Source organism: Pygocentrus nattereri, chromosome 7 (genome assembly GCF_015220715.1).
Source record: "Pygocentrus nattereri isolate fPygNat1 chromosome 7, fPygNat1.pri, whole genome shotgun sequence".
Classification (NCBI taxonomy): Eukaryota; Metazoa; Chordata; class Actinopteri; order Characiformes; family Serrasalmidae; genus Pygocentrus; species Pygocentrus nattereri.
Window position 1 is genome coordinate 47416433 of NC_051217.1, and position 15218 is coordinate 47431650.

Consider the following 15218-nt stretch of genomic DNA (forward strand, 5'->3'; position numbering starts at 1 on the left):
TACACTCTGCACACTCCATATACACCACACATCCACTCTGCACGCTCCATATACACCGCACACCTCCACTCCGCACGCTCCATATACACCCCACACATCCACTCTGCACACCCCACACATCCACAGAACCAAACACAACAGATTTTCCTACAGAGAAAATTATTTAACCATGGAAAGAACCTCACACAAATTCATGCATTCAGTGTTCAAAGTGTGTCACAGTTCTACAGAATTGTTGCCTTTATTAAAGAACTCCTGAAGAGCCATTTTTAGGGTTTAGTTTGGAAGCAGAGGAACCTCAACATCAGTCTCAGAAAGAGCACTGTGGGCTGTGATGGTGTTACCTGTTGTTTATCCTGCAGTTCTGTCTCCAGCTGCTGTACTCGGAGAGTGAGCTGAGCATTTCTCTCCTTCTCCTGATTCACCTCCTTACACTGCAGCTCCAGCTCCACGATCTGACACACACACACACACACACACACACACACACACACACACACGTTACACACTAAGGCATGTACATGGACAGTTAAAACCATTAGGATTAAAACCTAAAGGTTTTACTTTCTAAAGGAAATAACCGGCTCTAAATGTAGGTATTGTGATATAAACCGAGTCCGTTCTACAGTTTCTCATTAGGCTGAATGAATAACCGGCTCTAAATGTAGGTATTGTGATATAAACCGAGTCTGTTCTACAGTTTCTCATTAGGCTGAATGAATAACCGGCTCTAAATGTAGGTATTGTGATATAAACCGAGTCCGTTCTACAGTTTCTCATTAGACTGAATGAATAACCGACTCTAAATGTAGGTATTGTGATATAAACCGAGTCCGTTCTACAGTTTCTCATTAGGCTGAATGAATAACCGACTCTAAATGTAGGTATTGTGATATAAACCGAGTCCGTTCTACAGTTTCTCATTAGACTGAATGAATAACCGACTCTAAATGTAGGTATTGTGATATAAACCGAGTCCGTTCTACAGTTTCTCATTAGGCTGAATGAATAACCGACTCTAAATGTAGGTATTGTGATATAAACCGAGTCCGTTCTACAGTTTCTCATTAGGCTGAATGAATAACCGGCTCTAAATGTAGGTATTGTGATATAAACCGAGTCCGTTCTACAGTTTCTCATTAGACTGAATGAATAACCGACTCTAAATGTAGGTATTGTGATATAAACCGAGTCCGTTCTACAGTTTCTCATTAGGCTGAATGAATAACCGACTCTAAATGTGGGTATTGTGATATAAACCGAGTCCGTTCTACAGTTTCTCATTAGACTGAATGAATAACCGACTCTAAATGTAGGTATTGTGATATAAACCGAGTCTGTTCTACAGTTTCTCATTAGGCTGAATGAATAACCGGCTCTAAATGTAGGTATTGTGATATAAACCGAGTCCGTTCTACAGTTTCTCATTAGACTGAATGAATAACCGACTCTAAATGTAGGTATTGTGATATAAACCGAGGCCGTTCTACAGTTTCTCATTAGGCTGAATGAATAACCGACTCTAAATGTAGGTATTGTGATATAAACCGAGTCCGTTCTACAGTTTCTCATTAGACTGAATGAATAACCGACTCTAAATGTAGGTATTGTGATATAAACCGAGTCCGTTCTACAGTTTCTCATTAGGCTGAATGAATAACCGACTCTAAATGTAGGTATTGTGATATAAACCGAGTCCGTTCTACAGTTTCTCGTTAGGCTGAATGAATAACCGACTCTAAATGTAGGTATTGTGATATAAACCGAGTCCGTTCTACAGTTTCTCATTAGACTGAATGAATAACCGGCTCTAAATGTAGGTATTGTGATATAAACCGAGTCTGTTCTACAGTTTCTCATTAGGCTGAATGAATAACCGGCTCTAAATGTAGGTATTGTGATATAAACCGAGTCAGTTCTACAGTTTCTCATTAGACTGAATGAATAACCGGCTCTAAATGTAGGTATTGTGATATAAACCGAGTCAGTTCTACAGTTTCTCATTAGACTGAATGAATAACCGGCTCTAAATGTAGGTATTGTGATATAAACCGAGTCCGTTCTACAGTTTCTCATTAGACTGAATGAATAACCAACTCTAAATGTAGGTATTGTGATATAAACCGAGTCCGTTCTACAGTTTCTCATTAGGCTGAATGAATAACCGGCTCTAAATGTAGGTATTGTGATATAAACCGAGTCCGTTCTACAGTTTCTCATTAGACTGAATGAATAACCGGCTCTAAATGTAGGTATTGTGATATAAACCGAGTCCGTTCTACAGTTTCTCGTTAGGCTGAATGAATAACCGACTCTAAATGTAGGTATTGTGATATAAACCGAGTCCGTTCTACAGTTTCTCATTAGGCTGAATGAATAACCGACTCTAAATGTAGGTATTGTGATATAAACCGAGTCTGTTCTACAGTTTCTCATTAGACTGAATGAATAACCAACTCTAAATGTAGGTATTGTGATATAAACCGAGTCCGTTCTACAGTTTCTCATTAGGCTGAATGAATAACCGGCTCTAAATGTAGGTATTGTGATATAAACCGAGTCCGTTCTACAGTTTCTCATTAGACTGAATGAATAACCGGCTCTAAATGTAGGTATTGTGATATAAACCGAGTCCGTTCTACAGTTTCTCGTTAGGCTGAATGAATAACCGACTCTAAATGTAGGTATTGTGATATAAACCGAGTCTGTTCTACAGTTTCTCGTTAGGCTGAATGAATAACCGGCTCTAAATGTAGGTATTGTGATATAAACCGAGTCCGTTCTACAGTTTCTCATTAGGCTGAATAAATAACCGGCTCTAAATGTAGGTATTGTGATATAAACCGAGTCCGTTCTACAGTTTCTCATTAGACTGAATGAATAACCGGCTCTAAATGTAGGTATTGTGATATAAACCGAGTCCGTTCTACAGTTTCTCATTAGGCTGAATGAATAACCGGCTCTAAATGTAGGTATTGTGATATAAACCCAGTCCGTTCTACAGTTTCCGTTAGGTTTAACTAGATTTTTTCCAGTGTTCTGTAAAGCTTGTGCAATATCACAACAGCAGCTACGAAAGAACACTGAGCCTGGAGAGAAGAGATAATCAATAGTGATGCCAACATTTGTAACACAGCGTTGTGTGTTTGTGTGTGTGTGTGAGAGAGTGTGTGAGACCTTGTTCTTCAGCGCGTTGTTCTCCTCCTGACAGGCCGCTGCCTGTGCTTTCCAGTTCTCCACACTGCTGTTAGCCTCCTGCAGAGCGTCCAGCAGCCGAGCGTTACTCTCCCTCAGAGCCTGCAGCTCTGTCTCACACTTCTTAGCGTTCGAGTTACTGAAACACAGAGACACACACACTTTTTAATTTGAAGTTATCTGAAGGAGTTGGTGGTGTTGCTGCTCCAGTGTTCGGCGTTCAGCCTCCAGCTGATCAATAGCTGATCTCACACAAAACATCTGGGGATATCTACATCGTCCAACTGACAAGCCAGTTAGCACATGGATGTAGCTTGAGTTGCGTGTGTGTGTGAACACGTTGCACACAGTACAAATAAACAAACTCAGTTACGTTAGCCAACGATGGCACTTCACTAGCTAGCCTTGTGTTAGTGAGTGCACTGTGGATGTTAAAAGAATTGGAGGAATTTAGGGGTGAGGTTTAGAAGGGCGTGTCATTGTTAGCAGTATTTTAGCGCCAAAAGTTTATCAAGTTGTCCTCAGACGTACATTATTGATATAAAAAAACGGCTGAATGCAAAAGGACAGGAACCCGTTACCCAGGTAGCAGGGAACGTTCCCAAAACTTTGGCTAAAGTTCTAATGTTCTAAAGAAAACATTTTAATTTAATACTCAAAGAGCATTTAAAGTGTCATTTCAAATGATATAAGTACGATTGTTAACCAAAACGTAACATTTTAACATTTATTTTGCAACATTCAGAGGGTGTTTTGAGGATGTTGTTAAGGACGCAGAGCATGTTATATGATGGGACTTTTGGAAAACTTTATCATACCTTTAATATTAAAAAACTTAATTAAAAAATTAAAAGAACATGTTTGTAATGTTTGGAGAACATTTTAAAAACTAAAAAAAAGTTTCCAGCTGAAGTGAAACAAACAACAGTAACACAGCCATCATAAATAAATGTCCATTAAAAATCCTGGACACCCAATCTGTGACTCTGAAATCTTGAAGATGTGGTTATAGGGAATATTCGGTATATACTGTGAATGTACCTCTGCTCTACAGCAGTTTTGAGTCGGTCGTTCTCGCTTTTCAGCGCCATGGTGTCGGGCGTGTGCGAGATTTTCTCATCGTCTGTCCCGTTCATGCTGGACACCTGATTGGATGATGGAGTCTCCCTTCCTGACTCCTATTAGACACAAAAGCACAGTGTAGTTAAACAAATCACAGCACACAAACACCTATTTTGAAAGATAACACTGCTAGACTACCTCTGTTTGATCCCTATTAATTTTAAAAACAGGACTAAAAACACAATACTTGATGTGAAATATGTCGGGCAGCCCACGTAACCTGTCTGGGCTCAGCCCGAAGAGGCAATGTGGGGAGACCATGTGGGCCCATCACCCACAAGGTCCAGCATGGAGGAGCAGTGCAGTACCGTATAGGCGGCCCCTGCGGCAGAAACTGGCTCTTGGTACGTGGACTGTAACCTCACTGGGGGGGAAGGAGCCGGAGCTTGTGCGGGAGGTTCAGATGTACCGACTAGATATAGTTGGGCTCACCTCCACCCACAGTGTGGGCTATGAAACCAAATTCCTGGATAGGGGTCCCTCTCCTACTCAGGGGTTACACAGGGTGAGAGGCACCAGGCAGGTATGGGGACACTCATGAGTCCCCGGCTGACGGCCATGCAGTTGGAGTTTGTCCCAGTGGACGAGAGGGTCACCTCAATGCGTATTAAAATCGCAGAGAGGAAAACTGACTGTTGTGTGTGCTTATGGGATTCTGGCAAGGGTCCCACCAACAGACTCCAGTTTTACTGGGAGACTTCAATGCTCACATTGACTGGGAGACCTAGAGAGGCATGATTGGGAAGAACGGCCTGCCTGACCTAAACCCAAATGGTGAATTGTTATTGGACTTTTGTGCCAGGCATGGATTCTCCATAACTAACACCAAGTTTGAACACAAGGGTGTTCATAAGTGTACATGGTACCAGAGCTCCTTGGGGCAAAGGTCAATGATCGACTTTGTTGTCGTTTCATCTGACTTGGGACCGTATGTTCTGGACACTCGGGTAAAGAGAGGTACTGAGCTGTCAACTGATCACCATCTGGTGGTGAGTTGGATCAGATGGCAGCGAAGACTGATGGTCAGACCTGGTAGGCCCAAGCGAATAGTGAGGGTATGCTGGGAAAGACTATCGGAGGATCCTGTTCAGGAGGTTGGGGATATGGAGTCTGAATGGACCCTGTTCAAAACCTCCATTGTGGAAGCTGCCAGGCGTAGCTGTGGCCAAAGCTTGTGGGTGCCTGTCAGGGCGGTAACCCAAGAACCTCCTGGTGGACACCGGTGCTGAGGGAGGCCGTCAAGCTGAAGAAAAAGGCCTTTAGGGACTGGATGGCCGAAGGACTCCTGACTCAGAAGATAGGTTCCGACAGACAAAAAAGGCGGCATCTGCAATGGTGGCAGAACCAAATTCCAGGGCAGGGGGGAAGTTTGGTGAAGCCATGGAAAAAGACTTTCAGTCACCATCGAGGAGGTTCTGGACAACTGTGCAGTGACTCAGGAGCAGTCGGGGTGGCTGCATCCAAACTGTATTCAGCAAGGGTGGAGAAATTCTGACTTTAAATGAGGATATTGTCAGTCGGTGGAAGGAGCACTTTGAGGAACTCCTTAATCTGGGAGACACGCCTCCCTTGGGGGAGTCAGAGCCAGAGGCTTTTCAGTGGCAAAATACCGGGAGTGGATGAGATTTGTCTGGAGATGCTTGAGGCTCTGGATATTGTGGGGCTGGCGTGACTAACATGTCTCTGCAACATTGCATGGACCTCAGGAATAGTACCCTTGGACCGGCAGACTGGGGTGGTGGTCTCTATTTTAAAAAAAGGGGACCGGAAGGTGTGTGCCAACTATCGGGGTGTTACACTGCTCAGCCTCCCTGGGAAAGTCTATGCCAAAGTTCTGGAAAGGAGACTTTGACTGACAGTTGAATCTCAGATTGAGGAGGAACAATGCGGTTTCCATCCCGGCCGTGGAACAATGGACCAGATTTTCATGCTCTCATGGATTGTTGAGGGGGCATGGAAGTTTGCCAACCCAGTCTACATGTCTTTTGTGGATTTGGAGAATACTTGCGACCGTATTTCCTCAGATATCTTGTAGGAGGTCCTCCACTGTGTTCCTATACACAGCATTAAGTCTGGAGTGGACTCTTTCAGTGTTAACATTGACTCCGCCAGGGTTGTGCCCTTTCTCCACTCCTGTTTGTGATATTCATGGCCAGGGTGTCAAGGCATAGCCAGGGTCAAGACAGCACAGTGTGTGGAGACCAGAGGGTGGCGTCTCTGCTAGTTACAGATGATGTTCTTTTGGCTGGATCACATGGATGCCTGCAGCACTCAGTCTGCGGTTTGCAGCTGAGTATGAAGCAGTTGGTATGCGGATCAGCACTTCCAAGTCTGAGTCCATGGTCTTACCCCAGAAAAGGATGGCATGCCCACTCCAGGTAAGGGGAAAAGACATGCCCCAGGTGGAGGAGTTTCAGTATCTTGGGGTCTTGTTCATGAGTGATGGTAAGAGGGATCGGGAGATAGTCCACAGGCTGGGACAGGCGGCAGCAGTAATGCTGTCATACTGTATCGGACTGTAGTGGTGAAGAGGGAGCTGAGCCATAAGCCTCTGTTTACTGGTCTGTCTACATCCCGACCCTCACCTATGGTCATGAGCTGTGGGTAATGACGAATGAGATTGCGAATAAAAGCAGCAGAAATTAGCCTCTTTGCAGGGTGGCAGCTACATTATTTGATAGTGTGAGGAGCTCGGCCATCTGGGAGGAGCTCGGCATAGAGCCGCTACTCCTACACACTGAGAGGAGCCAGCTGAGGTGGATCAGGCATCTGATTTGGATTCCCCTGGTCGCCTCCCAGTGGGGGTGTATCAGGCATGGCCTACCGGGACAAGTTCCGGGGCTTGTTCTAGGGGCTTGTTCTAGGACCCGCTGGAGGGATTACATCTCTAAGTTGGCCTGGGAGCAGCTTGAGGAAGTTGTGGGGGACAGGGTCATCTGTGATTTACTGCTCTCCCAATTGCTACTGTGACCCTATCTGGACTAAGCGGTTAATGATGATGACTGTGCAGACATGTAGAATGTTTCTTGGTGTTGTCACACTGAAAATCATGGAAGTCCCTGAAAAAGACAGGGTCTAAAAGGCAGCATATGTTGTTCCAGAATGTGTTCAGTGTTCGTGCTGCTTTCACAGATGTGTAGGTTACCCACATGCACTAATGGATGTTGTTTATTGACAAAGGTTTGTCAAACCAAAACATGCCGGTTTTAATTGCTGTGCCATATGAGGGGTCAAATGTCACAGTCATTTAGTTGTTTTTGGCCTTTTCCTTTATGCACATGGTATTACGTACTGTAGTCATGACATTCTGGACTGAGAGCGCGTCACTGCAACGTTTTGTGCTATTAGCTTCTAAATCGACCAAAAGTGGTAAGTAGCTGAAATATCATGGCTTCTGCTGGTTGTATCGTCTGCTCAGAGTGTGGCCTGTTTAGTTTAACCCCCTTTTCCGCCTCTAGTGATAATGATAGTGGCTGTGTTTGTTCTAAGTGCCAGCTAGTTAGCGACTCTGAATTTATAAAAGAATTTAGTGACTTGGCTGCAAACCTGGCTGTGTGCAACGATAAAGTAATAATTGTAGGAGATTTTAATATTCACTTTGAGAAGGTAGACGACCCACTAAAAAAGGCATTTATCTCAATCCTAGAGTCTGTTGGTTTTACCCAAAATGCAGCAGGGCCGACACACGACTGTCGTCATACATTAGATTTAGTTTTGACACGAGGTCTTAACATAGACAAGCTTAATATCCTCCCGCAAACCACAGCGATCTCCGACCATTACCTAATTTCATATGAGCTACGACTGAGCCATAATATATATACGTCCCCTTGTTATTCAACAAAGCGCTCAATAAAACTGTTTACCGCCCTACAATTTATAGAAAATCTCCCAGAGTTATCAACCCCAGTCTCCACTGCATCAGACCCAATGGAACTAGATTTACTAACCGATTATTTAGAAAATACCTTCAGATCCACTTTAGAAAGTGTGGCCCCACTTAAAATAAAAAGAATAAGGCAGAAAAAGCCCCGTGGTACAACGATAAAACCCGGACCTTAAAACAAACAGCTCGGAAATTAGAGCGGAAATGGCGTCAAACCAAGCTGGAAGTGTTCCGCTCTGCCTGGAAGGACGGCCTTATAGAGGATAGAAATGCCCTCACAGAAGCTCGCTCAGCATATCTGGCCTCGCTGATCGAGAATAATAAGTATAATCCTAGAGTTCTGTTTAATGTGATTTCCCAAATCACACAAAATCAGGCAGGTACTGAACCAGAAATTCCAGCAACTCTCACTAGTGAAGTTTTTATGGACTTCTTTAATAATAAAATTGATAATATTAGACGACAAATTCAACCCACAGAATCAAATTCAAATCCAGCTTGGCTGTCATCTGACTTGGCTGATATAGAACAAAACACAGCTGTAGAAAAGAGCCTGGAAACCTTTCACCCCCTCCCACAGCTGGAGCTAGAGAAGATTATCTCCTCTACAAACTACACAACCTGCACACTCGATGCAATTCCATCAAAATTACTCAAAGAAGTCCTGCCAGTTATTATAAACCCTCTCTCAACTATAGTAAACTCGTCCCTTAGTCTGGGCCATGTTCCCAAAGCTCTTACACTAGCAGTTATCAAACCTCTGATCAAGAAACCAAATCTTGATGTCGCCGTTTTGTCCAATTACAGGCCTGTTTCTAACTTACCGTTTATATCAAAGATCTTAGAAAAAGCTGTGGCCCAACAACTTAGTTCATATCTACACAAGAACCATATATATGAAAATTTTCAGTCTGGATTCAGGCCACACCACAGCACTGAGACGCTCTAGTTAAGATAACTAATGATCTTCTTCTTGCCTCTGATCAAGGCTACATATCTCTCTTAGTGCTACTTGACCTCAGCGCGGCTTTCGATACAATAGACCACAATATTCTCCTGGAAAGGTTAGAAAACATGGTTGGAGTCACAGAGACGGCCCTATCATGGTTCAGATCTTACCTATCAGAACGTTATCAGTTCGTCAGTGTAAACAATTTATCTTCCAATTATTCAAAAGTGAGATTTGGAGTTCCGCAGGGCTCTATATTAGGACCATTACTATTTACACTATACATGTTACCGTTAGGCACAGTTACAAGTAACCATGGCGTAAACTTTCATTGTTAAGCAGACGATACTCAACTGTACAGATCAGCCAAACCTGACGACCAATACAGGTTAAAGAAAATGGAGGACTGTGTAAAAGACGTGAAAGGCTGGATGTTACGCAACTTCCTCCTATTAAACAGTAACAAAACAGAGGTTCTCCTTCTGGGTCCAAAATTAGCAAGAAGTAAATCACCAGATTTAATCTTAAATCTCGCCGACTTTCCAGCCGCACCTGGATCAGCAGCAAAAAATCTCGGCGTTATAATAGATTCAGATTTATCATTCGATCAACACACAGGCGGCATCACTAGGACAGCTTTTCTACATCTTCACAACATCGCCAAGATCAGAAATGCCCTGTCCCTGCGTGATGCAGAAACACTAGTACACGCCTTTATTACTTCCAGGCTAGACTACTGTAACGCGCTACTGTCAGGATGTACGAGCAGGAATTTAAACAACTCCAACTAGTCCAAAACGCCGCAGCCAGGGTCCTCACTAAAACTAGAACATCTGATCATATCAGTCCAGCGCTATCATCACTTCACTGGCTGCCTGTTAAATTCCGTATTGATTATAAAATCCTTTTATTGACGTATAAAGCCCTACATGGTCTCGCTCCTGAGTACCTGCAAGACCTTATTTCTCATTATGAGCCATCACGACCACTCAGATCACAGAGTGCTGGCTTATTAATAGTCCCCAAAATTCCTAAGGCTGCAGCTGGGGGAAGAGCTTTTCTTATAAAGCCCCCAAACTCTGGAATGATCTTCCAGAAACTGTTCGGGACTCAGACACAGTCTCAATCTTTAAGACTAGGCTGAAAACTCACTTGTTCAGTTCAGCTTTTGGTAGCTAATGTTCCCCCCTAGATAAAGGCAGCAGATCCAGGGGTCCATGGACACAGGGAATTATAGTAAACTGAGACGCTGGTGCTGTCGTCCAGCTGCTCGCACGCGGTCACTCAGGTTTGTGGACGGTGGAGCGGAGGGATGCCAGACTGTCTCAGAGTGCTGCCGTGTCTGTGTGTCCTTCTGGTTCTCTCCTGTTAGTTAAGCTGTCATAGTCAGATCTGCCGGAGTTGTTAGCCACACTCTGGAAATGTTCACATTCCCTGTTTATGTACAAACGGATAGAATAAAACTAATTCCCTCTCCCTGCTTTCTTTCCGAGTATACAATCACCCACATGTCCGGCCGGACACTGAAGGACGAGTGACTGCCGAGCCCTCCTGCTTCCCACTTCAGACCAGCTGCCCATGCCCAGCTACCACCACCTGCCTTGGACGAGCTGCCCACCCTACACTGATGTTCTCATAGACTCCTAGTTATTCCTAATACCAACATTATTGCTATTAATATTAGTAGTATAATAACTCTGAAGGTAGCTTGACCAGAGGAGGACGGGTCCCCCCTGGTGAGCCTGGTTCCTCCCAAGGTTTCTTCCTCAGTTCTGAGGGAGGTTCTCCTTGCCACTCTTGCCCCTGGCTTACCTGCTTTGTCTTTTCTAGAATTCTGTGAAGCTGCTTTGTGACAACATCTGTTGTAAAAAGCGCTACAAATAAATTTGATTTGATTTGATTTGATTTAGAGGGACTATTCTGAGGAATGTTATTTTTAAACTCTTGGATGTTTTGCTGACACATTCATTGGTGAATTGGTGAGAATTGACTCATCTTTACTAATAAAGGAATGTTTGTGTTCATAACGCTCCTAAATTTCTCCTTTCTCAACTTTTTTTGGAATTTCAGAATGAGCATGTATTTACAAAAAACCTGAATTGGATAAAAATTCTCTGTGCACCAATTTAACTTAAATAAAGGTCAACGTGGATTCATAAATCACCTCATTCCGTTTTTGCTTGCATTTCATACAGTCCTAACTGCTGTGGACAGATTCTGCAGATGTAAAGATCTTTTCCTGATCTGAGCAGAAAGTCTGTAGTGACTGAGGTAATGATGTGTGTGGAAAGTGTGACCCTGAGCTCAGCAGAATTCCTGCTCCATCCTCACTTTCAGCTCATCACTGCAAATACAGCCGAATTATAAAGCTGTACGAGGAGCACTGATCTCTTCATGAGGCTCAAATTCAGCTATTAAAAAGGCTAAACTACTTTTTTCCTTTAATTCTTCCCAGATGCCCACTTATAACGTCTGTGTGGTTTTATGTATCAAAAGCAGTCATAATCCATTTCTACATGATCATTTTTCAGCCTCTGTTCATCCACGACAACTGAACAGGCTGTTTTTATTATTGTGCCCCTAAGACTGATGTATGTAAATGAGCCCTGGTTGGCTGTCCTGCATCGTGTACTATTTAAAAAGCAGTCTGAACTGAAACTCTTCTCACAACTTCAGCATGAATGGGCGGGGCTAAACCGCCGCAGGCTGAATGGGCGGGGCTGAACCGCTGAATGCATGAATGTGTGTGGTTTACCTGTGAGTGGTTGCTGGAAGTCTCCATTTTCTCCTGAGATTTGTCTCGGGCGAGTTTGGCCGCCTCCTTTACTTCCTGGAACTTGTCCGCAAACTGTTGCAGCAGAAACCGAACGTCAGAAACCGAACTTCACACCAGACGCGGAGAGTAAGATTTATATTTTGGGACAGTATATCTGTAAACTCAGTCTAAATGCAGATAAGTTTACATCAAAGCCACATTTAAGACGTTTAACGGTGAAAAACATTTTCCTACAATAAACAGCAAAACACTAACATCACTGCTACTGAGAGCTGATTGGTTAGCGTTACTGCTACTGAGAGCTGATTGGTTAGAGTTACTGCTACTGAGAGCTGATTGGTTAGCGTTACTGCTACTGAGAGCTGATTGGTTAGCGTTACTGCTACTGAGAGCTGATTGGTTAGCGTTACTGCTACTGAGAGCTGATTGGTTAGCGTTACTGCTACTGAGAGCTGATTGGTTAGCGTTACTGCTACTGAGAGCTGATTGGTTAGCGTTACTGCTACTGAGAGCTGATTGGTTAGCGTTACTGCTACTGAGAGCTGATTGGTTAGCGTTACTGCTACTGAGAGCTGATTGGTTGGTTGGAATACAAATTATGACTTTGCACTAAAGACACAGAGTGGCAGTTTTTCTCACTACAATATTCTCCATTTCTGTGCATCTTTGCAGAAATAAAATTCAGTTTTTAGCAGGCGAGTGTGTGCGTGTGTACCTTCATTAGCTGTTGTTCTGAAGCAAAGCCCAGGCCAAACACTGTGTTTGCCCGACTGTCGGCCCACTGTCCGAACTTCTGTGAGGTTTTGGTGAACGTCATGTTGGGAGTGATGGTGCTGTTAATGATGACCTAAACACACATGATATAATAAATAAGAAATTAGATGAATTCTGAAATTACAGATAAAAGCAGCTATAACACAATCTGGTACATTGCAGTAGCGAACTAAACATGCGCCATCACGTCATTTTCATTGCAGGACATTAGTGAACTTGAAGCATGAAGCTCTACCGTTTCCCTTTTTTCAAAATGCTAACTGCTAATTCTGTCACTCCAGCTAAAATAAGCCTGCATCAGCTGCCTCAGTGAGAGGGGAGGTGGAGGACCACCTCCCCACCCAAGGAAAGAAAGAAGACAGTTATGTTCTCTTGGGCGCCGAGACATGGATGGCTGTGACATCGCAGGGGATCGAGTTCAGGATCTGTCAACAATGCTTAGACCAGGGGGGTTAGGGTTAGAGAAACCACTAACGGTGCTGGACACCGGCCCTTCACAACAGGGGTTTGCCCTGGGCTTAGACCATTCCGTCACTTGGGCCCATAGCTAGTATTACAACCATGCTATAGATAGCTTAGCCCTGTTAGCGTTAGCCTAGTTGATGCTGCAGTTGTTTGGACGTTTATTTCTGCTGTTGACCCACAAAATGTTACATCACAATGACCAGCAGCCGTTAACCCAAAACACAGAAGGAGGGGAGAGTGGAAACGGGCTGAAGGTGTTTAGTGTCAGCATCTCTAACAGAGTCACAATTAGAGTCACATGTCATGAACTTTCATGAGACCGAAGACCTAGAAATCTGCCTTCAGCAGAGCAACACACCCACACCCACAGACCCACACAGCCAGACACCCAGACCCACACCGCCAGACCCACACCCACAGACCCACAGAGCCAGACACCCATACCCACACCCACAGACCCACACAGCCAGACACCCAGACCCACACCGCCAGACACCCATACCCACACCCACAGACCCACACAGCCAGACACTCAGACCCACACCCACAGACCCACACAGCCAGACACCCAGACCCACACCCACAGACCCACACAGCCAGACACCCAGACCCACACCCACAGACCCACACAGCCAGACACCCAGACCCACAGAGCCAGACACCCATACCCACACCCACAGACCCACACAGCCAGACACCCAGACCCACACAGCCAGACACCCAGACCCACACCGCCAGACACCCAGACCCACACCCACAGAGCCAGACACCCATACCCACACCCACAGACCCACACAGCCAGACACCCAGACCCACACCGCCAGACACCCATACCCACACCCACAGACCCACACAGCCAGACCCACACCGCCAGACACCCATACCCACACCCACAGACCCACAGAGCCAGACACCCATACCCACACCCACAGACCCACACAGCCAGACACCCATACCCACACCCACAGACCCACAGAGCCAGACACTCATACCCACACCCACAGACCCACACAGCCAGACATCCAGACCCACAGAGCCAGACACCCATACCCACACCCACAGACCCACACAGCCAGACACCCATACCCACACCCACAGACCCACACAGCCAGACACTCACAGACCCACACAGCCAGACACCCACAGACCCACACAGCCAGACCCACACAGACCCACAGAGCCAGACACCCATACCCACAGACCCACACAGCCAGACACCCACAGACCCTCACAGCCAGACACCCACAGACCCACACAGCCAGACACCCAGACCCACACAGACCCACACAGCCAGACACCCACAGACACCCATACCCACAGAGCCAGACACCCATACCCACACCCACAGACCCACACAGCCAGACACCCAGACCCACACCCACAGACCCACACAGCCAGACACCCACAGACCCACACAGCCAGACACCCACAGACCCACACAGCCAGACACCCATACCCACACTCCCACACAGACCCACATCCACACCCACAACCCTAGACCCAGACACGCGCACACATACACACCCAACCAGGAGAGCCTTGAAATAGCAGAAACAGTCAGTGATGACCGTATAATTGGGATTCTTATCTCACAGCAACGTCTAGTAGGACAAGAGCACAAATTAGCATCAAAGACTGAAACCACCTCCATCAATCTAAACACACTCACGTCTCTTTATGTTTCTTTAGCCAACTATTTAACATAACACCACATACACACGCACACACAGGAATCCTCTCTCTCTGCTGGTTAATCGGATAATCGGCTGAAAGTTTAATCCACTTTATCCATGTTACACCAGTCAAACGCTTACACACTGCGGCTCCACTTCACTGATGTCCCCCCCCACACACACACACACACACACACACACACACACACACTGTGGTTAATCTGCTGAGAGCTGTTGAAGTGTGTGTGAGAGAGACAGGCCGTTCCTCAGTGGGACCTTCAGCAAGAGCACTGAGGGTGTGACAGCTAACCATCTGAGCAACACACTCACAGGAACACAGCACTTGCATGGAGCCGCGAGAAACTACCAAACGGACTG

At 45.3% G+C, this 15218-nt stretch overlaps 1 protein-coding gene across 2 annotated transcripts in view; it reads right to left on the reverse strand.

The window, feature by feature from the left end:
• Positions 1-15218, reverse strand: part of homer2 (homer scaffold protein 2) — a 38282-nt gene that overhangs the window by 7752 nt on the left and 15312 nt on the right. For both annotated transcript variants that reach the window (XM_037539713.1, XM_037539712.1), the window contains exons 3-7: positions 12644-12775; positions 11908-12000; positions 4237-4373; positions 3178-3334; positions 345-455 (exon numbers count right to left, since the gene is read on the reverse strand). In XM_037539713.1, coding sequence (XP_037395610.1) covers positions 345-455; positions 3178-3334; positions 4237-4373; positions 11908-12000; positions 12644-12775 — 630 coding nt within the window. The remainder of the gene's footprint in view (positions 1-344; positions 456-3177; positions 3335-4236; positions 4374-11907; positions 12001-12643; positions 12776-15218) is intronic.